The sequence below is a fragment of the Mastomys coucha genome, unplaced genomic scaffold (assembly GCF_008632895.1).
Source record: "Mastomys coucha isolate ucsf_1 unplaced genomic scaffold, UCSF_Mcou_1 pScaffold14, whole genome shotgun sequence".
NCBI lineage: Eukaryota > Metazoa > Chordata > Mammalia > Rodentia > Muridae > Mastomys > Mastomys coucha.
Genome location: NW_022196896.1, coordinates 118,878,557 through 118,901,405, shown reverse-complemented (window position 1 = coordinate 118,901,405; position 22,849 = coordinate 118,878,557). Strand labels below are relative to the sequence as shown.

At 53.4% G+C, this 22,849-nt stretch overlaps 1 protein-coding gene across 1 annotated transcript in view; it reads right to left on the bottom strand.

Moving 5' to 3' along the window:
* Crocc2 (ciliary rootlet coiled-coil, rootletin family member 2) overlaps positions 1–22,849 on the bottom strand; it is a 61,883-nt gene that overhangs the window by 4,733 nt on the left and 34,301 nt on the right. The window contains exons 20-31 of the mRNA XM_031368477.1: positions 19,913–20,026; positions 17,218–17,361; positions 13,578–13,795; positions 12,878–13,037; positions 12,336–12,503; positions 10,797–11,151; positions 10,395–10,573; positions 9,467–9,587; positions 8,680–8,813; positions 3,154–3,252; positions 2,625–2,750; positions 258–389 (exon numbers count right to left, since the gene is read on the bottom strand). Coding sequence (XP_031224337.1) covers positions 258–389; positions 2,625–2,750; positions 3,154–3,252; positions 8,680–8,813; positions 9,467–9,587; positions 10,395–10,573; positions 10,797–11,151; positions 12,336–12,503; positions 12,878–13,037; positions 13,578–13,795; positions 17,218–17,361; positions 19,913–20,026 — 1,950 coding nt within the window. The remainder of the gene's footprint in view (positions 1–257; positions 390–2,624; positions 2,751–3,153; positions 3,253–8,679; positions 8,814–9,466; positions 9,588–10,394; positions 10,574–10,796; positions 11,152–12,335; positions 12,504–12,877; positions 13,038–13,577; positions 13,796–17,217; positions 17,362–19,912; positions 20,027–22,849) is intronic.

Here is a 22,849-nt window from a genome sequence, read left to right as displayed (position 1 = left end):
TCAGTCCTGACTCCAGGTCTGCCTGGAACTCCAAGGGGATCTAGGGTGGACTGCACTGCTGTCTTGGTCTCAGCTTGGCACTCTTCGTGGACAGTGACCTGCCCAGCTGCCTTTTCTGTGCATGTATGCACATGTGGCATTCACATCCACGAGACGCATGCGTGGGCTTACCACTTGGGGACCACACCATTCGAATCTGCCCTAGGTTGATCCCCAAGCTTACGTACGGAGCACGGCACTCCACCGGCTCGGCTTACCTGCAGCTGCTGGCTCTGCCGCAAGGCCCCATCTACTTCCTGGTGTAGGCTCCTCAGAGACTGAAGCAGCAGCTCCTTCTTGGCCCCCAGCATGGCTGTGTCTTCCTCCTTCCTCAGGGTCTCCTGCTCTGTCTGCGGGGAGAGGGAGAGCAGAATTGAGAGTCAGGGTCTTTCCAGCAGAGGTGCAATATCAGGCTGGAGTTCAGCTCCCTCTGGAGAATAAAGGGGAACTCAGGACTGGACTCCAAATCTCCTGAGAACTGGTGGAGTTGGCAAGGGTACTGCCCCTGCCAGGTCTGTTGGCATCTGCAGTCACAGTAGGAGTTAAGGAGTTGGGGGGACAAGAGTCTGCCCTGTTTTAGACCAGCAGAAGTCCCTGTAGTGATCCTGGGTATGGGAGGTGGCATTTGAAGAGCAATGTCCCTACTCCTTATAAGACTCCCTCAGGCCTCTTGAGCCCTGCATGTTCCTGTGTCTTTTGCAATGCATGGGACCTTCTACCTCTGCATACCCAAAGTCGTGGATCTGGCTGTGGTTGCTCTCACAGCGCCAACAAGCCTGTGTCAAAGTGGCAGAGCTCTCCATTCTGGGACAGAGCCTTCTCAGTCACTCGCCCCACCAAGAGGGGTACAGGAGAGGAGAAGCAGCCCATAGGTTAGATGTGAGACATAAGTATTTTCCATGGGAAGGCCAGGGATCCTTTTACCCTGTAGATGGAACCTCTGGAAGACACAACGGATGTGGAATTCTTTCTCTTGGAGAACAGCAGAAGCCCACCCGCTCACGCAGGGAACTCTGGTTCTCAGAAATGTATGGGGCCGTTACTTTACAGCCTCACGAGACTACCATCACCAAGGCAGGACTAGAGCCAGGCCTTGCTCTTAAGCCAGACTGCCTGTCTGCTCACTGCTGTGCCTGCCTGCTTCTGGCCTGGGGTCATGTCCAAGTGCCACGAAGTTCCCTCTTCAGCCCTGGGCAGCCCTATCTTTGCCATCTGGGGTCTAAAGCCCACACGAGATTCTCATGGGCCTTGGGAAATAGGGAGTTGTTAGCATGGGCAAACTTATAGGGTCAGGATATGAGCCTTAAAAATAAAAGAAAAGAAAACCTTTCTTCTTCGGGACTGAGAAAGACAAAGAGACCTCTCCGCTGGAAAGGGGACCCTGTCTCTTTAAAAATCTAGTTATGCTGCTAGAAATGCATGTTATAAAGAGGAGAGAAAAGTGAAATCCAAAATAAATAAATGTCCACATCCGGGTTTCCCCTCCTGAGACACCAATAAAGGGTTTATGGGTTTGTGGGCCCCTCACAGCTGACCTCCTGGAACTAATTAGCTGTTCCTGCCCTCCCCTTCTTGGGCCCCAAGGATCCAAGGCTGGCATTGTGCCCACAGCTTGCTCTGTTGCCCCTAGGCAGTGCCACCTCCCTTGCCACAGCGATATCCAGGAGAGCATGACCCTACTTCCCACCCCTGCTCGGGCTGGGGGCATTACATCTTTCCCTCCAGCAACTGCAGCAAGATCCTGGTGACTCTGTCCCTCTAACACCGCTTTCCCTTTGTGGGAGGGCAGGTAGCCTTGTTATAGACAAGCTGGTTGGTGGCTTTTGTAACTGCCCTTAACCACTGGGTCCTGTGCCCTGGACAGGCTTAGGGTGGGGGTTAAGTAAAAAGGCTTTGAGAGGGGCAGCCTGCCTTGGCTCTCATGCCTGATGCCCTCCATGTCTCCACACCCATGTTTTTGTTTCCTTGCTTTGCAAATGGGGAGACAAAGTCCCAAGGGGACAGTGTGCCAGTTGGCCAACCTGGCAGATCCTCTCCTCTGCTCCTCTCCCTTACATGCCATCTCCCTCCTGACTGCTGTCTTTGGAGTCACTGCTCTGGGCCTCTTCTATCTTGGAGAGGTCAATGAGGGTATCAGAACCCCATGCTAGCCCAGGCTAGCCCAGAACACTGCAAAGCTAGCTAACTTAGATGGGCTGTATCCTGCCCCTTCCCATTTCTTTGTAGCATAGTAGACACCAGGCTGCATAGATTCTGTCTTGTGCTGAGCAATGGCCATCCATAGCACTACACAGCATCACCACTGCCTGGCCTCATTGTATGGCCTGCCTGCCTTGTCTGCATTGCTCTACACAAGCTCAGTAAGCACTCTCCACGAGAAGTATCAGAGGAGAGACATGGAGGGAGTATGACGTGGAGGCAGGCTTGAAGAACACCATACTGGCCGCCTCACTTGCTGCCCCTGACACAACCCATGACATCCTTAATGTCTGGTGTCATTTCTACTGTGAACAAGACCCAAGACTCCTCCTCTCCCGCCCCTTCCTGCAGCCTTTCCTTGTGCCTTCCTGCCTTGAAACAAATACCTGTATGAGGCGCGTGCGCAGTGCCGCGAGCTCCCCCTGTAGGCGGGCCCGCTCCGTGCGCAGTGAAGCTGTTTGCTCTCGCAGGGCGCGCCTCTCTGCCCGCTCCCTATGGCTCCGCGGAAGCACCTGAGTGGAGAGAGGCTCCATAGACACGGGCCAGGGATGGTGGATCCTTGGCTTCTCGCAGCCAGACATTCTGTCTGAGGATGGTCTTGGGATCAGCTTATTCCTCCCCGCAAACTAGGCACTTGCTAATAACCCTTCCTTCCGGAAGTGCCTAGTGTGCAGCAAGAAAGTCAGCCCTCTGACTCCCTGTGGTGCCTTCCCAACCTCAGTTTTCCTGCCTGTCCCCCCAGGAATGGGATGCAGTCTGGTCAGTGCATGACTTCACACCTGCCCCTGGCATCCACCTAGGCCTCATTTTATGCTGAAGAACTTACTAGGTATTCGGATGCAGAGTCTTGCCGCGGTGAGCAGGTTCACTGCCTCCTGGTGACTGATATACCCTGTCCTTCTGGGGCCCCCTCACCTGTTGCAGGGGCTCCTCCTGGAGCCTCCCCTTGTCTGCAGTGCTCTGGGTGTGCCTGCTGCTCTCTTCCAGGGCTTGACGCAGCGTGTCTACTTGCTCCTAGGAAGGGGGAGGGAGGAAAGCAGGGAGGGAAGGAAATGATGGAACGGTGGGATATGGGGAGAGAGGGGGGAGGTGGGGAGAGAGAGAGAGGGAGATGGAGAGGAGAGAGAACCCAGGAGCATGAAGGTCATGGTATCTCCTGGAGGGCCTGCAGGTCTGTGTGGCTGGGATGGGCTGGAATGGTCAAGGATAATGTGCTGTGCACTGGCTAGTGGTTGCTGCAACAGCAGAGGCTCTCCGAATCTCCTTTGGCTTTATTAAAGAAGAACAGAGCAGGGCTGGAGAGATAGCTCAGCGGTTAAGAGCACTGACTGCTCTTCCAAAGGTCCTGAATTCAAATCCTAGCAACTACATGGTGGCTCACAACCATCTGTAATGAGATCTGATGCCCTCTTCTGGGGTGTCTGGAGACAGCTACAGTATACTTACATATAATATAAATAAATCTTGAAGAAGAAGAAGAAGAAGAAGAAGAAGAAGAAGAAGAAGAAGAAGAAGAAGAAGAAGGAAGAGGAGAGAGCAGGCTACCAGCACCCTAAACCTGCCCTTTGGGCCCTAATTAATGGCTTATGTGTGTTGGGGGGTGAGATGTGTGTGTACATATGTGCACATGTGTGTTGGGGGGGTGAGGTGTGTACATACATGCACATGTGTGTACATACACGTACATATGTGCACATGTGTGTTGGGGGGTGAGGTGTGTACACACATGCACATGTGTGTACATGCATGTACATATGTGCACATGTGTGCAGGTGCACATGTCTATACTTGTGGAGACTAGAGGTTGATGCATATTGTCCATGATCATTCTCTACTTTAGGCTTTTTTTAAAAATTTATTTTTATTTTGTAAGAGTGTTAGCTTGCATGTATATATGTAAACCACATCCATGCCTGGTGCCTGCAAAGGTCAGAAAAAGTCACTGATTGGATCCCCTGGAATCTGGGTGCTGTCAGGCCTACATACCTGGGTTCTCTGCAAAGAAGCCAGTGCTTTTAACCCCTGAGCCATCTCCAACTCCTCCACATATTTTGAGAGAGGGTTATCTTACTGAACCCAGACCGCATTTATCCCAGTAAGCTGGTCGGTCAGTGGGCTCAGGGATCTTTCTGACTTCAAATGCTGAAGTTGCAAACATGCTGCTATCTACCGTGTGCTAGCCTCTCCTTCTGATCATGCCGCCCACCATGGTTTAATATTCTGTCAGCACATCTCAAACATTATCCACCTCGTGAACAGACAAAACCAAACCCAAAACACCCAGCCAATAAACACCGATATGGAGACTCCTATGAAACTGACCCAGACAAGCCATCCTCTGCAGCAGACCCAGCCTCTCCAGGGAGCATGGGCACAAGGGACTCACAGCAACAAAAAGTGACAAAAGGGGTCCAGGGAAACTGGAGGGAAGGGTGAGGATTTGTACCCAAAGCTTCAGGGAGTCTGGGGTATAGCTCAGTTGCTAGAGTACATGCCTAGCACTGCCTAAATTCGGCACAGTGATGTCTTTCTGTAAACAAAGTACTTGGGAGGTGGAGGCAGGAAAATTAGATGTTCAAAGTTATGTACTGAGTTTGAGGCTAGCCTGGGCTACACAACTGAAAAAAAAAAACCAAACAAAACCAACCAGCCAGCCAGCCAGCCAACCAAACAAAAACTACCGCGGGACACATAACGAGCCACAGGAAACCTGAAACAGCAACAGGTTACCCTTTCCATTTTAAAAAAACGTAGAAAACTACAACAGAACGGTAAGGAAGACAGTATTAGTAAAGATAGGAGTGAAGTTGGTGAACGAGATAGACATGAGGGAACAGATGGAAGTTGATTATTTGACAAGACAGACTTTGGCCAAGGCAGATCAAGAACAACAAGAACAAGAACAACAAAAAGCCCCGCCAGGTTCGGGGCAGTGAGTATCTGATCCCGGACACACTTCTGCCCAGCGACCCACTGTGCGCAGGTATTCCTGTAACACATTTGCATACATGTGTGAGTCCATCGAAGATCAGGGTGTTGAGTAGATGTATCTACACAGGCTCTTGGCAAGCCTAACTCTCAAAAGACACACTGACCCAAGAAAGGGACAAGGACAAAGACTGGCCCGGATTGGAGGAGTGAGCGTGCACGACAGGAGTTAACCGTTCTAGAAAAGCTAATTCCTGGGCAGTTTCTATCATTTCAGTGATAGACAAGGACAGGAAGCTCAACAATTCTTTTTATAGCACGAAATATTCTTGGCACAAATACATCCAAACAAATATGACATCATTAAGGAATTACAGCTGCAAACATGTGACAGCCTCTGTGGCTTCAGATCCACAGTGTGAGCCCCGGCAAACGTGTGTCTCCAAGGCAGGCCAGGTGTGTCTAGACTTTGATCCTGGAGCCTGGTCCTGGGGCTTCCTTTCATCGGCAGGAGAGAGAGAGAGCAGTGACTATGTAAAGCCTGTTGAGCTGTTCAGGATGCACTCGCTACAAGGGGAGGTCTGGGCAGGAGCCCAAGGACTCTTGGGGCGCTGCTGGGACTCTGGGGCTGTGACCAGGTGCTAGTCCACAAACAACATTAGTAACTTCCCCACTGGGGTGTGAGGAGTATGCGCAAGGGGACAACTCTTGCTTCCTCTGCTTGGAAACCTATCCAGATGCGTGTGCCCTGGCGACGGGAGAGAGCATGTCCTCAGGCTATGGACATGGCTATACATACAGCCGGGTCCCTGGGGTAGTCCTGTGTGTCCTGTCATTCGGCCGGGTCCCCAGGATAGCCTTGTATGCCTTGTTGCTCTTCTGGATTCTCAGGATAGCCTTGTGTGCCTTGTTGTTCTGCTGGGCCCTGGGGTAGCCCCGGCAACGGGAAGCAGTTACTCTCAAACAAGAGTTGTACTGTTTGCATAGCACAGCCTACCATTTAATTAGAAAAATATGTCTTTAATTAACTTTTTCTTGACAAACACATTGGCTCATGTGAACCAAAGGGGGTGGAGGGCGGGGTGGGTCAGTCCCTGAAAGTGAAATAAGTTGTATAAAATGCAGGGCTTGCTTTGGAATATGCCCTAGGTTTGGCAGAACCTGGAGGGGCACCAGGCCAGCCCTGTGGGGGCTGGTAAGTACCCAGCTGTAGCCAGGGGGCACTAGGAAGCTATAAGAGTAGCCATGGTCCCCAGGCCTCCAGCTGGCCAGGAACAAATGGCATTTCACTAGGATTCACGAGGAAAAGATGGCATAATATTGGTAGGTTGTAGGAGACTGCCATAAAAGCAATCAAAGTGAAGTCTTCATACAGATGGAGGAAGTGGAGTGACGTCATCTCGGGGGTTGTTGGGGGGCAGGGGGACATGATCTGCAAAGACACAGGCAGAAGCAGCCAGGGAGGAAAGAGACACATTGCCCCAAGGGCAGGTCTCCAAAGCCCAGGGGACCTCGCTTAGATGGATGTGGTGGCCCACTATGCCCCTCTGGACCCCACAGTGGTAAGTCTGGAGCAGAGGGGACCTCTACAGCACTGTCACTAGGAAACCGGGCCTTTGTCTCCTTGTTCCCAGGACAGAGGGTCTTTGGAAGGGGCAGATAACTAAAACTGGAACCACTGTCGTTCTCCACAGTACACTGACATGGGAACACTACACGAAGAGGAGCATGTTGTTGAATCTATGTTGAAAATCCATAGAAATAGTTGATAGTGACAAGGAGGGGTGATGCTGGGGAGATGGCTCAGTGCTTAAGAACACTGACTGCTCTTCCAAAGGTCCTGAGTTCAATTCCCAGCAAACATATGGAAGCTCACAACGGTTAACTGTAGTCCTACAGGATATGATGCCCCCTCCTGGTGTGTGATAAAGCACTCATATGCATTAAATAAATCTTAAAGTATAGTGACAAAAAGAGTCACGGAGTGGGGCTGGAAAGATGGCTCAGCAGTTAAGAGTATGGATTGTTCTTCCAGATGTCTTGAGTTCAATTCCTAGGAACCGCATGGTGACTTACAACCATCCCTAATGGGATCTGATGCCCTCCTTCTCGGTGTAACTGAAGACAGCTACAATGTACTCATATAAATAAAATAAATAAATCTTTAAAAAGAGAGAGTGAAGGAGGTGTCAACACTGTGCTCCTGGCCTGGGGAATTCAGGACAGACATCCCACTGGCAGTCTTTGTAAAGGTTTAGAAAGCCCATTTCCAAACGAATAACCCCAAAGTGATAAGCTATTTTTAGCTGTGCTTGAATTGTTCACAGAAAATACACACAAGTGAACATAACAGGTAAAACAATACAGCTCTAGCCTAGGAGGCCACCCCTGACTTCTCAGATCCCCGTATCTCCTGATTCTATCACCAAGCCTGTCAGCATCCATCAACGCCACATCCTTCCACCCACCCTTCCACAGCAGCTGGGCTCTGAGGGTCTTTCTGAAACCCTTTCCTTCTCACAAACCTCCTGAGCCCATGAGGAAGCTGCTCCCATATGTAGCTCTGTCTTCTGCTTTCCACTGCATGCACGAGAGCCCCTCATAGGCTGAGGGCCCTGCCAGACTGACTGCTGTGAACAGAAGGCCTCTGAGTGTGGCTAGACTCCCTCCATGATCCCAGCATGGAGAGAAGGAGTGTAGGGCTGGGTGGGGTTGGCGACCAGTTTGCCTCTTCAGATGAAGCTTAGATAGAAGCCTGTGATACCCATGATGCCTAAAGACAGTCATTCACCTTGTTACTTGGGGACAAGTGACCTGTAGCTTTTACACCTATTCTCACCTATGGCTGCCAACTTTATCCTTCTAGCACTAGGCTCAGGGGATCCTGTTCTCCTGATACTTGAGGGGAGGCCTTCTAGCTGGGTGTGCTCCTCCCTACACATCTGGATCTGCCTGGAACATTTGGAAGGCCTCAGCTGCCCTCTGGAGTCATGCCCCTGCCCAGGAGAAGTTCAGCATTCAACACATTACTAAACCTGTGGCCTGTGGTTGTGTCCTTTACTGAGAGGGAAGAGGGAGGCCAGAGTCAGGTTCTGTCCTATGGCCTGGCTGCTCCCTCTCCAGGGTTTTGAGGCCCCGTGTCCTCACCTAAAACTGAAACTCTAGAAGATGCCCAACATGGGAACACACACTCGAGTCCCACGCCATCCCTTTTGTATCTGAGTGATACAGAATGAAAAGCTGGCTTAGGGCCATAACAAAGTGCCTCGTGAGGATCCCAGAGCTAGGCAGGGCCTCCCTGTGCCTGCTGGTGTGGTCTCAGATGGATATGTAGACCTGGAAGGCTGGAATCCAGCCCTAGCTCTGCCAGCCCTTGCCAGCTCTGTCCCCACTGGCAGGTCTGTTTCACCAGTCTGTAAAATAAGGTCTAGGACCACTTCAAAGATAACTCTGCTGGGATGGGCCCAAGGCTCACATTCGGATAAACGTTTAGTGAGCTCACAGGAGTCCTACCTGCAGCCTCCTCCTCTCCTGGCCTGCAGCTCGTGTACTTGCCAGGTGCTCTGCTTCCAGCCTCTGGAGTGCCTCCTTCTGCAGGGCCCGAGCTGCCTGGGCACTGTGCAATGCACTCTCTGCCCTGCGCTGGCCTGTGGGGGAAGCAGTGTAGCTTGAGGCTTCTAAGCTTGGCAGATCTGTGGGGTAACTGCCATCTGGCACTGCCCTGTCCCAGTTCACTGGCCGCAAGTAGACTCGGAGAGCCGAGGCAAGTGTCACCTGGGCGCAGGGATGGGAGAGGGTCCCTGTCTAGGTAGGAGTAGGGGGAGTGGTCCTGGTTTGATCTTCTGACCTTGGGCCACTGATCCCTCTATCTGCTCTCTTCGCCTGCCATCTTTCTCTCTCTTTTTTTTTTTCCTGGACTCTAGGTTGCCCCGCCTCTTGCACTGCCTTTTTAATGTGAGGGGCAGTAAATTTAAAATAGTTGGCGGAGAACCAGGCCAAGGGCCTCTCTGAGGTGACAAGGGAATCATGTGGCTTTCTGGAAGGTGCCAAATAGAGGGCACAGCTGCAGCTGGCCTGAGGTGAAACTGGAGGAGGTGGAGGATGGGCAGATTCAGCAGGCCCCAGAGGTCGTTGAAGTCCACCCTTCTAATGGGAGGACACCAGTGAGAAAGGTGGCACTGAGCCATCCTGGGGGTTGGGCACAGCCCCAGGCCTAACCTAGAGCCCTCCAGAGGCCTAACACTAAAAGTAGGCAGGGAAGAGATACAGAAGGGCTCCCTTATAGGAAGGAGGGGTTCACCTTCCTCTGCATCTGCTAGGTCCCTCTGAAGCTGCTCTACACGGCTCTGTAGGTGGATGCGCTCCCTCTCCGCCTCGCTCAGCTGGCTGCTCAGACTGGCCACATGAATGCCAGAGTTGTCCTAGGCAGAGAGAATGAACTCAGCAGGGAGGTCTGACAGGCAAGAGGGAGGGGTCAAGATATTTACTAGTGAGCTGGGAGGCAGGTAGGCAGCTCCTGGTCTAGCCCATAGCACATAGGGTCAGGGTCGTGGGATGGGGTGGGCCACAAGCTATAGGGAGGGACAGCTATAGTAGGCAGCTGAGCTTCCACACTAGCCCAGAAGAGCACAGAGGCTGTAGAAAGGGCAAGGCCTGAAGAACCCCAGACCACAGACACAGGGTAGGGAGCCACCAGGGGTGAGCATAGGAGACCGGAACAGTAGGCCAAGGGTTAGAGCTGAGAGACCTGCCCCTAGGCCTAGCACTGGAGAAGAGGGGGCTCAAGGAGAAGAGCAGGAGGACAACCCCTGTGGACCCTGTGACTGTCTGTTCTCTAGAAAGTCATAAGGGGACAGCCACTGTGTCCCTGGTGGAGTCCTGGGACCACGGGCATCAGTGAGTCGCTGTAGGGGAGAGTGTCCCCATGTGAGAGACTGTGGGGGACACTCAGGTGTCTAATGCCGTGTCCTCTGCCCACGGACTGTCTCAGCAGGGCGAGCCCCACAGCATTTGCTGCCTGGCAACAAGGTTTGAGAAGTGGAGCCCATGCCTGGTGTTTATCACCACAGTGCGGTTTAAAACACTGACCACGGTGTGCTTTCCAGGGTCTTCGCGGGCCAGCGATGGCCAGACAGGTGAATAGCAGTCTTGAGTGTATGACTGAGCTCCTCCCTGCCTCCCAGAGTCCCATCTTTGAAAGGGTTTGGTAGATCTTAATCCTGTCTTACCCTTTCTTGCTGGGCCTCCAAAAGCTTTTGCACCAGGTCCCTCAGGGCATTCCTCACAAAGGCCACATCGATGACCTCTGAATTAGGACCTACAGGTACAGGCGAGGGCCATCGGGCAGGAGAGTAGGATCTAGTAGGGGGACTGGCCCTTTGCTGTCCAGGATGAGTCTGGGAGCTGCCTGCAGAAGGCGGGAGCCGAGGGAATGTGGGTAGAGAGACACACAGATATCCTGTGCTTCTCTTTCCATGGCTCCTATCCATAGTGCCGGGAACAAGGATATGGTAAGCACAGACTCCTAAAGTTGTTAGGACTGGTCCAGCCTCTGTACTACGTGGGTCATGAGGCCTAGGGAGAGGTCGGGATACTCAGGTTGGGCACAAAACAGAGTGGAAAACACTTACCTGTTGTGGGAGAATGGGACCTCTTTGGAGAGACCAAGAGGTTCTGACTTTGGCCTAGGCCACTGCAGAGTGTGGACCACAGCCGACCCAGCTGGGCCTCCGCATGACGCCTAGCACCCTCAGCCTTGGCCAGCTCCTGTTCCAAGATGTGTACTCGGCTACAGGCATGGTCTAGGCTGCTCTGAAGGTTGTCAGCCTGGTGGCTGGCCTGTTGTAGCTTCCTGGTGATTCTGCGCAGCTCAGCCTGCAGGGTCTGCTCGGCCTTCTGGCTCTCACAGAGATGCCCCTCCAGCTGCTTTGCCTTGGTCTCCCCTGCCGCCTCTACTTCTGCCAACTTCTGCCGCAGCCCGAGAACCTGGAGGAAGGATGTTGGGGCTGAGATGTAGTCTTCTGATATCTAGGCTGGCTGGCCAAAAGCGTAGCCAGGCCAGTGGGAAAACCCTGTCCAGTATATCCTTTGATGACTCTTAGGATCATCCCAAGACAGGTTATAGCTGGAAGGGACCCTAGACCTGCCTCCTAGTGTGGTTAGCATGTGGATATAGCTAAGTCAGATGAGGATCGTCCCTTAGCATGGTGGCATATCCTTTAGCAGCAGAAGGCGCTGCTGGCTGGCTGCAAAGTCTCAGCTAGTTAGGGCCATAGACTGGCTGCCCTCTCCTGCTAGGGGCCCAGCTCAGTCAGTCACTGTTCTTCATCTGCTGCTGCAGAACCCACGTATATGCCTTGATAAATTTCTCACCATGGGGCAATATCTGCACCCTACATACTTGTGCACGCATGCACAGGGGGTGCACTGGCTTCAGGGAAGAGGAGAAGGCAGCCTGCCCTCTTCCACTGAGCCAGAGCAGGGGGCCTGGCCTCATCTCCCTTTCTGGGTGGCTGCAGAATAACAATGACCTTATTCACAGAAGGAGGTGTGCGGCTGAGGTCATTCCGGGTCACATGGGCTTGGGAGCTCAGCCCCCCCACATTCTAGGCATGACTGGTGTTCAAGACAGCCAGGCATGCAGTTTTGGGTCTGAAAGCTGGGGGCTGCTGAGCTCAGAAAGGCCCCTCTGTTCCCTGGTGGCATGCGGTACCTTTAATACACTGAACTACAGTCCGGGTTGTGGCTGAGCATAGTGTCTCAGGATCTGGCATAGGGGCTAAGTGAGTCAAGGGCATGGGGACATTTGTGCAGAGGTTGGGCATGTGTGATGGGGACAGACAGGAGCCTAGGTATTAATTCAGTCTCCTGAAGCTTCTCTACTTAGCACCTGGGCACGATCTGGCTCTTTTCTAAAACAAATCTGGGGAAATTAAGAGGTCCCAGCCATAACCAACTCCCTTGCCCTCAGATCCCTTTCGCCTACCCCTTGCTGCACATGGTTAGGTTATCACAGGGATGCTGGATGGAGAGAGAATGGGCATCCTGGCCTCTTTCCATGATCCTCACACACTGAACCTGCCCTACAGGTGTTCCCATGGACCATGTTTTGGTCCCAGGCTGGACCAGAGCTCAGTGTTCCCCCTAAGAGGGACAAAAAGCTTTCCTACCTCCTTCTGAACACCATCACGGGCAGCCTGGGCCTCCGCTACCTGCCTCTGCAGCTCTAGTGCCTCCTGCAGGTTCTTCCGACGATGTTGTGCATCCCTAGAGACTTGGGCCTGCAGCTCACTCACCTCCTGTCTCTTCCTCTGGTTCTCGGCTTCCAGTGTCCTTACCTAGGGGCAGGGCTGAGGGGTCAGGGACCCAGAAGCCTCAATGGCCTCTGCCTCTTCTCACAGGTCTTCTATTGAGGAACCGTCCCTATTCAAGGGGCCTCAGTTCTGAGCAGCGGGCTTGGGATTCAACCTCTCCTACTCTGCAGACATACACCAGGGACCCCTCTTTGGGTAGGGTACAGCCTGGGGAGTATGGGAAGCAGCTTTGAGTTAGTTATGGCTCTTACTAGGGGAGAGGCTCTGCCCAGTGTGGCTCCACAGAAAGGGCAGGCGTAAGAAACTGATATACAGGATGGCTATGAGACAGGAACTGGGGAGGAGGGCAGAGCAGGTGGGGTGGGTTGTGGAGCCTGGGTAGATGGATGCCCCCTCACCTGTCTGTGGCGCTCCTGGAGCTTCCGACGGGTATCCCTCTGTGCCCGTTCCAACTCCTGCAGCCTGGTCCTCAGCTCACAGGCTTCCTTCTGAGCTACCACTTGGGCCTCCTGAAGCAACAGCAGCTTCTGCTCCTGCTCCTCCTTCGACCTCTTAAAACTGAGCAGGCCGTCAGCTGGCTGAACCCTGGGCTTAGAGCTTCCTGGAACTTCCCGGGGGCTGCTCTTCTCTGTGCCCTGTATGCTACATGCTGCCCTCAGACAACCTCTGGAGGGTTCCAGGTACCTTTGGCTCAGAGTCTACCTGAACCTTAGTGGCCAGAAATGCGGGCTCTGTTCACTTCCCCCTCCCCTCAGCTTCTCTTTGGTTCACCCTTACGTACCTCTCTATCAACACCCCCAGAGACCACACAACTAGTGTAGCTTTCCAAGCCATCCACAGGGTCTTTGGTTCCCTGGCCTGTTAGGCCTGCTAGATGGGAACTCCTTAAGGATAGGAACAGGTTGGCCTGGTCCCTAGCCTCTCTACATAGGTGGTCATTCATTTGTAGGCACTTAAAATTGGACAAGTGAAGTTTACCTTTACTGTCTTTCTGGCCCAGCTCATAGGCTACCTCCTGTCCTGCCCTGTCACTATGGCCAGGCTGAATAGATGGGCCGCAGGCTCCCTCATAACTACTCTATAGGGTAACTGTCATACCTGGCTTTCTCTTGCTCAGCCCTGTGGATGGTGGCCCGCAGCTCAGTGTTGGAACGTTGCAGTACATCCTTCTCTTGAACCTCATCGTCCAGTGTCCGGCGAGCCTCCGAGGCCTCTCTGCGTAGCCCCTCACGGCTCTCTTCACTGTTCTGAAGTTCTTGATGCAGTTCGGCCAGCTTCTCGTGAGCCACATTCAGCTGTGCCTGCAGTCCCTCAGCCTAAGGGAGAAATATGCTCTAGTGACCAGCTGAGGACCAGGGGCTGTGGCTACACAGACCCAGGAACCTGAGGGAGTACAGGATTCTGACTCTGGCTGGGTATTCCTGGATCATCCAGCACTTAAAAAAGAAAGCAGATTCTCTGGGTACAGGGCCCAGGTAGCCTGATCCCTCCTGGCCTAGCTCTACCCTATGTTCACTCTGAAGAAATCCGGGATGTTGATTGGTGGTCAGCAAGGCCTGCCTGGGGCGTGACTTTGTCCACACATCAGGAAGGGCCATTATTGATAACCCTTCCTCCCCACTGACCCGGGACCTGCTCCTCCCTCTGGATAACTAGGTAGGTAGCTGGTCAGCCTGGCGCTTAAGTACCAATAACTCCATAGTCCTCAGCTCAGTCATCCCCTCCAACCTCCTCCTCCTCTTCTCCTAAGAGTGTGGGAGATAACGGAGTCAGATCTCAGGCATCCATGCCCTCCAAATTCTTCAGCAGGCTCAGAGCCTCTCAGGCCAGGATGCTCTGCTGTTGAGGTAGGTGGTTTTAAGGCAAGGCTCAACCCATAGGAACATGGGTCCCCTCAAACGTGAGGGAGGCCACTTAGTACCTCTGTGAGCTCACCCAGGAAAGGCAAAGGACCATGGGTATAAGTTCCCATCTCCTGCTGACTGGCCCGGGGACTCATCGAATGAGCTACCCTATCATGCTGGAGACACGGATAGTGGCTACACACTGCAGGAGGTACCCAACTTGGTTTCCTGTCCCGGGGAATGAGGCATCTCTGGGGAGATGGGCTGTCCACTATGGGGTACGAACTTGCTGAGGCCTCTAAGTTCCAACCTACAACTCTTGACTAGGAGCCTCAGAGAAGGCTTCATCCTGGCTCAGAAGTGTCCCTGGGGAGGAGGTGGAGGAAGCCAGCAGGGACATGCTGAGAGAGGAAGCCACAAGAACTCAGTGGTGTTGAGTGGCTGGTTTGCCAAAAGCAAACCCCTCTTCGTTGGCTGTTTTCACGGGACATTGTCCAGGCCCCCGGCCGGCCTGGCTCCAGAGTCCGCCCGCTGTTATTGTTGTTCTGTTTTTGGGAAGGGCCAGGGCCTCCCCACTGCTCCCCTCCCACCCCCCCACATGTGGGAGCCACAACCGTGCAGAGCATTTTCCGCTGAGCTCAGCAGAATTCACCCAGAAGGTCAAGGACCAGGGAAAGGGGCCTGTCCATCATAAAAGGAGCTGCGCTCATTTCCCGGAGTAGGGGAGATGAAAATAAGCAAAACAAATGGGGGAAGGGCCCCCCTGCTGCCAGGCCACCTCCTCCCCTGCTGTCCAGTACCCCACCCACTCCCTCTTGAGGACATCCATCCCTTTTGCAGGAATTTTACAGCCAAATCGCTTAATGTGATTATAATAATTATTTCTTTACTAGAAGTTGTATAAACAGTCTCTTTTGAAATTTCTCGCAGGGAGGCAACTCCAGAGCTCTGCAGGGAGCAGGGCAGCGAGGCAAGCAGGGGAGGGGTGCAGCAGTGGGGTGGCCTGCATGTGCATGCGTGCATGCATCCACGAGTGAAGGTCTTTATGTGTGCTTTGGTGCACATCCACAGGATGTGTGTGCGTGCATGTGAATGCCTGCTTACACATGTATAATAGATGTGCTTCTAAAGGCACATGTGTGTTTGCTGATCGTCTACATGCACAAGTGCACGTTTTTGCAGTGTCCTTATGGGCTCTCATATGTGAGCCCTGCATGTGTGTATGGGGATGCATGGGAATACATATTAGTATGCACACACCGCTTAGTGTGTATATGTATTCATAGATGTACATCTTAAGTGTGCACAGAGATGGGAGGCATCAACATGCAGGTCTACATGTGTGTGCATATCTACATGCGTGAGAACCCCAAGAAGGTCTGCAAAGTCTTCCGGTTGAGAGTGAAGAAATTCTGAGTCAACCTGGCACCTTCTGTTTATTTCTTTCTGCAATCACTTCTTTTTCACCTGGTCCCCCATGTTTTCAGATCCCTGTCACTCCTCACCACTTTCTGGGGGGCTTCCTTACTCAAAACTTGACCTTGCTGCGAGGATTATGTCCTTCATCTCGCCAGAGAGAATGAGGCCCCCCTCTCCAGATCCTTCCCTCTCTGCCCCCCGGTTTTGAAATCTCACTTCGCTTCTCCATGTGGCCGCTGACCAGGCCTGACTTTGAAATCTGTTGGAAGGAACTCTTTCTCTTTGGGGCCAATATAAACAGCCTGTCATGTTCAGTCATGCTCTCTTCCTCTCCCGGGCTCTTGGCAGGCCCCTTGGGGTGTGCTGGGGAGGGAGAGCCCTCTCCTCACCACACCAGGCCAGCTGCCCTGCCTGCCAGCCTTGGCACACAGCCCAGGAGCTGTGAGGCCGCTTTGTCCCCACAGGCCCCACCTGGGTTCTGGCTGACCCCCCTCCATCTCAGTCCACACATCCTCCTGCCCTTGCCTCTCCCAGGCGCCCCCAAGTCCTGTCAGAACTCCTCAGAAACACCTTTCCTGCTGCTGGCCCCGCTGGGCCCCTGCCTGGCCTAGCCGTGGCCTCCTCCGGCCCTGCCCCTCACCCTGTCGTGATCATGTGGCTCCTGGAGCCCCAGTGTGAGCATCAGGGCCCGGGTCTGTCCCTGAAAATCCCACCACCATCCCACGGCTCCTGCCTGTGTGCCTTGGGCTCCCCTGAACTCAGCTTCCTTCCATTTCACTCCATCCAATATGGAGTCTAAGCCTCTTGTGCACACAGAGCCTAACTCCGTGGGGGCTCCCCGTGGCTCCTTAGGTGGACAGGTTTCTTAGCCAGAACCCTCCCACCCCTTTGTCACAGTGGCCTCTCAGATGACAGCCTTTGGGGGAAGGAAGCACCGTAGAATGTCAGCTCCCTGGAGCTGAGTCCCAGTCCCTGAACTGTGCAGAACTGAACGTTAGGCTTGTAGAGGCCCAGGAGCCTGTGTTATGTGGTTCTGATCAATTGCCCATGGCTAGCCTCCCTGGGTAGCCAGCCTCTAGCTATGCCAACAGGAGCATGGGTGAGGTGCTCTACGGTCTTCCTGAGGTGAGGCAAAACCAGTGGTGGCCATGACTGGGACTTGTACCTACTTGCATCTACTACGGCCACTTTGCTTTCTCTCAGCAGTGGCTCTGCACTATTGGCTCTAGTTCCTTTGAAGCCAGATCTACGACCTTGGGCTAGAAAGAATATCTTCTACTAGGCCAGGGCCAGCTTTTTTCCAGCTGATGTCAGGAGCCAGGTGCCATTTCACCGCTCTGAGAGATGCCTCTGGTTGCCAGACCAAATGGGGCAATCGTTGGTCCCTTCCTGGTTCTGGGGTGCTCTTCCTTCTCCTGCATTCCTTCCTGCTCTCTCAGTACTCCTCCTCACTCTCCTCTAGACACCCAGCTCACCTCTCTCCTCACGCTGCTTCGCTCGGCTGCTATCTCTCGGAGCTTCTCTCTCAGAGTTTCAGCTTCTCTCTGGTGGGTGGAGATGGCCTCTTCAAACTGGACCTGGAGGGTTCTCAGCTCTTTGGTCATGGTGGTAATGGTAGTCTGGAGATGGAGAGACCACTGGGTTTGTGAGAGGCTGGCCTGACTGCCAGGCCTCGAGACAAGCATGTGGGGTGAATGCTCTGAGAAGCTCCCCGTGCCAGTGAGCCTGTGCTCTGAGGCCCCATACCCATGGCTCTTTGCTTTTCTTCTGGGATTTCCAAGCAATGGCTCTGGCAAGTGAGTGGGCATGGCCTGGCTGGGGGGCTCGGGTGTCCCTCTTTGTGTAACATTCCTGTTCAGCCCATTTTATGTGGAGAGGGCAGGAGCAACTGCTTAGCAAGTCAGAGGTCGTGGCCTCAGTGGCATTAGCATGTGGGGGTCACCTGGCCAGGCAATGATCTGGGGATGAGCCTCCACCCCAATGCAGCTTTCTGGTCACTTGGGTCACCCAGCTCTGGCTCGACATAGAGCATTCTAAGTCCTGGCTCTGAGACCTACAGTATCCACTCTGGTCAATGTTGGGCCAGTGTGGGGTAAGGAGGTCACATCACAGTAGAGAACTGTGGTAAGGGACTGGGCACTGATTGCCATACATGTCCTGTCCACCTGGCACCCGGCTTCTTGAACTTTCCAGTGGGTAGGTGACAATAGGGGACATCTACCACCCTGAAATCTATAAACATATGTGCGCAGTCTCATCTGCGGAATGCTGCTATCGTAGCTTTGGGGTTGTGACGGTGCTGGAAACTCGGTGCAGCCCGAGTCTGCTGTCCCATCATGCCATAGCCTATAATCGCCTCTCCTGGGGTCTGCTGATTGCTGAGCACCCAAAGGAGTCCTGGGTCCTCGAAGCACCAGCTCCCAGGTTCAGTTTCAAGCACTTCTTTGTCCACCGACAAACTTGTTACTCTGCAGTGCTAAGGTCCAGTGCAGCCGAGTCAGGGCTCTTCCCTACTCGCTCTGGGGCCGATCCCAGGCCTCAGCATTTGGAAGAAAATACTCTCCACCCGCCCACGCTGCCCCCTTGGCAGGCTACTGTTCCAGGCTGGGGTTGGAGCCATCTAGGCAGAACAGCTGGGTTATTGGTGGTGCCAGGGCCCCTCCAGAGCCTGCAGTGCTACACGGAGGCACCAGGACTATATGGAGACTCCACTCCCACACGTGCATCCTGCAGGCCACCATCTGGTGTTACTGCTGTGTATAGGCTTCCATCAGCCCCACCGTTTGCTCTGATCCTTGGCCTCCCCTCTCCTTCTCAGCTGGCACCTAGGATGGCTAGGTCGTGGCTCTGTGCCCACATAGTTCAGAACTGCTTGCTCAGTGAGATTGCGGTTCCTTGTGATTCCTGGGGACCAGCTCCTGGAGGCAGTGATGACTCAGGCCAGAGGGCCCCTCCACCCATCAGTGGCTCAGTGCCCTGTCACCCCACAGATGGGGTTCCTTGGCTACACTTCCTCTCTCTCAGTGGGTTTTAATTTCCATTTTCTAAGCTGAGGTGGCAAAAGAACCCTTAATGAGCTCCCCAAGGAGCCGTGCTGGCTAGAAGGCCTGGTGCCTAGCCCAGGGGGAGACTTGGCCAGCATGAGAGAAAGCTCTAGAAGCCAGTGTTGGGCTCCTGCAGAGGCCAGTCGATGAGCAGGAGATGGCAGCTTTCAGGGTCTCAGGATGCTTTCCTACCCATAGGGTGGGCACGGGTAAGGATACGGCACCTTAAGAAGCATGCAGCCACAGACTGAGGACCACTCCAGGCCTGTGCCAGGGAAGTACGGTCCTGCCCTGGTGAGGCACTCGAGGTGAGAGGAGATGGAGCAGAGAGGATAGGAGCTAGGGGGATCTCCTGGGGAGTGGGTACCCCTTAGGTTGTCCTATTCTGTGATGGGGTGGTCAGAGTGTGTATATTGGCGGGGGGATCACACCTAATTGCCACACCATTTCCTACTACACAGCACTGGGGCTCAGCCCCTGCCTCCTTCCATCAGTAGGACACCCTCCCCAAGGGCTTGACCCCTCCACACACCTGCCTCCCACTCCAGCAGGGTGGTCTGTTCTCACTGCCCATGCGGGTAACCAGAACAAGTGCCTAAGAGCCAAAGGTTGGCCACAGGGACAGCCGCAGCTCCTTGTTTAAAGGCCATCTCCACCAAGGAGACAGGAATAGATAGAGATCTATGCCTGCCCACAACTGGGCTTTACTAGAATCAGCTTGAGCACAGACAGGCAAATCTCATGCTGTGTGGATCAGAAGAAAGGGACATAGGCCTGGGTTTATTCCTCCCCTAGCTGTTGCTACCCAGTGTATGGCCCAACTTATCAGTCGTGATCAGCTCTGATTCCCGGGAGCACCAGATCCAGTGGCGATAGCCACCACAGCAAGGACTGGGGCATAGACAGCCATAGTCACTTGACTATTCCCACCATTGAGATAGTAGCTTTTTCCAGCAGGAAATTTGGAGATACCAGGGGGATGCAAAACTCATGAAGACACAAAGGGGAATATACTTCCAGGGCCAGACAGAAAGGAGCTATTCCGGGGGCTCTGCCAGGACTCACTTGGCTATACACGACCAGGCAGTTGGCTGGTCTTTGGCTGGGAACTGTCAGTGAGGCTCACCTCAGCTTGCACTTGCTGATTCTGGGCCTCCTGCCGGGCCCGTTCGAGCTCCTGGTTAGCTCCAGAGAGCTCCTTGCTCAACAAGCTCTTCTCTGCATCCTTCAGAGACAGGGCCTGGATGTGAGGAGAGAGAATGTGTCAGGGAGCTAGGGAACTGGGATTACCAGCTTTTGTTTGCATACCCTGCCACCAGGCGAGGGATGGTCCTGAGCTCACAACTCCTAACATACTCCATCTTCCATCCTCCCTCTGGGTGCTCAGCAAACCTCCCTGCTGCCCTCTCCTTTCCGCGGTGAGAATCCTGGTTTTCACTGGGCAGCCAGGTGTATCCCGGTTTCCTATCGTTCTGGGAAACAGCTTCCCACACACAGTGAGCAGGAAGAAGCCTCAGACAGCACTAAAAGCGAGGATGCCCGTCTCACTAAAGGCATGAGCAGGCTACGGCAGCCTGACTCAGAGAGACTCAGCTCCAGGGTGGTGGGGCTGGAAACAGACTTCAGCCATGTCACACTCGAATCATTTGATAATGCCAGGCAAGGGAGCCCCCAAGAGCCCTGGATACCAGCTCAGGGAGAGTCCTCATTGGCGAACACAGACAGGCTAGGAGAGCGAGCCAAACTGGTTCTCTGGGAGAACTGGAAGCTGAAATCAAACTTGTTCTCTGGTTTGCCCTAGTTGCAGTGTCTGAGATACGAACTATGGCAGCAAGCACAGCGTCTTCCTTAATGTCCCGGCTCTTCCACTGAATCCCTCACGGAGGGTTGGAGCACTTCCTACATTGTAGCTGTTCTGGCTCCAAGTATGGGTAGATGGGGAATACCCTCTTAGCTTCCAGCCTCTGTACCTCTAACCTTTGTGGTCCGCACTCGCCCCTGGCAGCTACGATGGGTTGCGTTACTGATAAATTGAAGAATGACAAGAGTCTTGGAGGAGAAGAGGTGGTGAGGCAGGAATCCTGCTTCTCCCCCCCCCTCCATGTTTTGAACAATTAAAAAACAAATGAACAAACAAGCAAACAAACAAAAAACAAAAGACCCTGTGCTCCTCACAGATCCTTCACCTCTCAGAAGCCATGCTTGCTTGCTTTGGTTTGCCTCATGTGGGAACCTGCTCACCCCTGGCCCGTGAGACCTTCTGAGGCTTGGGACCTTGATCTGTCTTCTTGAGGTTCTCACTAATGGGCCCAGCAAGAAAATACTTGTTGACATTTTAGGCAAAAACGTCCTGAAGGACGGAGTGTGGCTTCCACTGCAGTGAGGTAGCAGGCCCGGGTTCAGGCCCAGCAGAGCACAAGAATGGAAAATGTGGGGGGCATGGTCTTCTGTCGCCAGCTGTCTTGTTTCTTTGAGGCTCAATCCATGCAGACTTTCTCTTCTTGCTTGACTGTCTTATGATGCTGTTTTCTCCAGGAGGTCCAGCATGCAGGTCCTCCCCACATGAGATGCTTCTTCACATTGACAGCCTGGCACGAGAGCAGAGAGCCAGGGAAAGCCTACTGGCTGCTATGGTGACCACTGCCCACATGCCTGGCTTCGGGTGACATAGCACTAGAGCGCAGCGTTACTGTGGCCATGCTGTGGGTCCAGAGACACCACCGGAAGCCATTCTTAGCCTGTTCCCCTCTCTCATGGAATCTCTTCTCTTGGGGGCTGTTTGTGAAACCAGGAAGCCGCAGTCTGATGAGAATCGCGATGTGGCCTGGTGGGTGGGCTCAGGTGGCCGTGAGGGACTGCATGGGGCCCGTGACCTATACATGCTGCCTCCTGGAGCTTCTTCTCAGACACCCTCGGGGTTGGGCAGGGGGTAATGCTGCTGTGTTTCTGGGTGGCTCTGGATCCTCCACAGGTGTGGCTTCAGCTTCAGGCTCTCTCTGTCCTTCCTGACTCCGGCTTTACGACCCCAGTCATCTTTCTATCGCTCCTGCTCAGGAAGAGCCCATGCTTTCCGTACTTGAACCTGGTGTGTGGGACCTTCAGGACTCCTCTGCACTTCTTGCCATCCAGTGCCTACAGATTCTGGCGGCCACACAGACACATACATTGCAGACACCCCTGAATGTTCTCATCCCAGCCGCTTGCTCCTGTCTCAGCACCCTGCTCCTCTGGCAAGGCCTCCGTTTCCTCCAGCATGGGACACGGGGAAGCATGCAGTTAAGATCATGGCTCCCGTGCCCATGAGGTACTCTGTGTGGCTTCCTGGCAGGAGATCAATATGTGCCCATCTCTATTTTCTATCAGTCAAACAGGATCGTAAGAGCTTGTGCTCTAGGATGCTGACAATCATTCAGAGACACAATCCGACAATAAACCCCACCTCTTCTATCCACCCATATCCTCTCCTTGCAATCTGAGATTGGTACAAGGAGGCCATTGTGATGGCATGCATGCCGTGTGGGTGCGTGCATGCGTGTGTGTGTGTGTGTGTGTGTGTGTGTGTGTGTGTGTGTACACCTTTCTGCTCATTCAGCAATGCATTCTTTAGGGTGGTCCATTTCCTTGGAGAAGCCTGGGCTCAAGGGTAATCTTTTAGACCCAGCATCTAGACCTGTGGGATGGAGGAATGGTCAGATTGGATGAGAGCTGAACCCTGCAAATGATGGGTGACTGGCTGATTGGGGGAGTGAGCTGGTAGACAGATGGATGGATTGCCAAATGTGTAGCTAGTTAGAAGGGCACTTCAGCGGGTAGATAGGTGGATGGTCACATAAGTCGACAGATGGATGGCTGGGCAAGTTAATGGATGGATGGCCATCTGTGTGGATGGACACCTGTGTATATTTTTGATAGCTGTGTATGTGATTAGAGATCTGTGAGCATAGAAAGAAAGATGTATAGTCAAGTAAGTAGAAGGAAGATGGGTAGGTGAATGTAAGACCATTCCAATTGATGGGCAAGTGGGGTGGACATGCAAGGAAATATACAAATATATATATATATA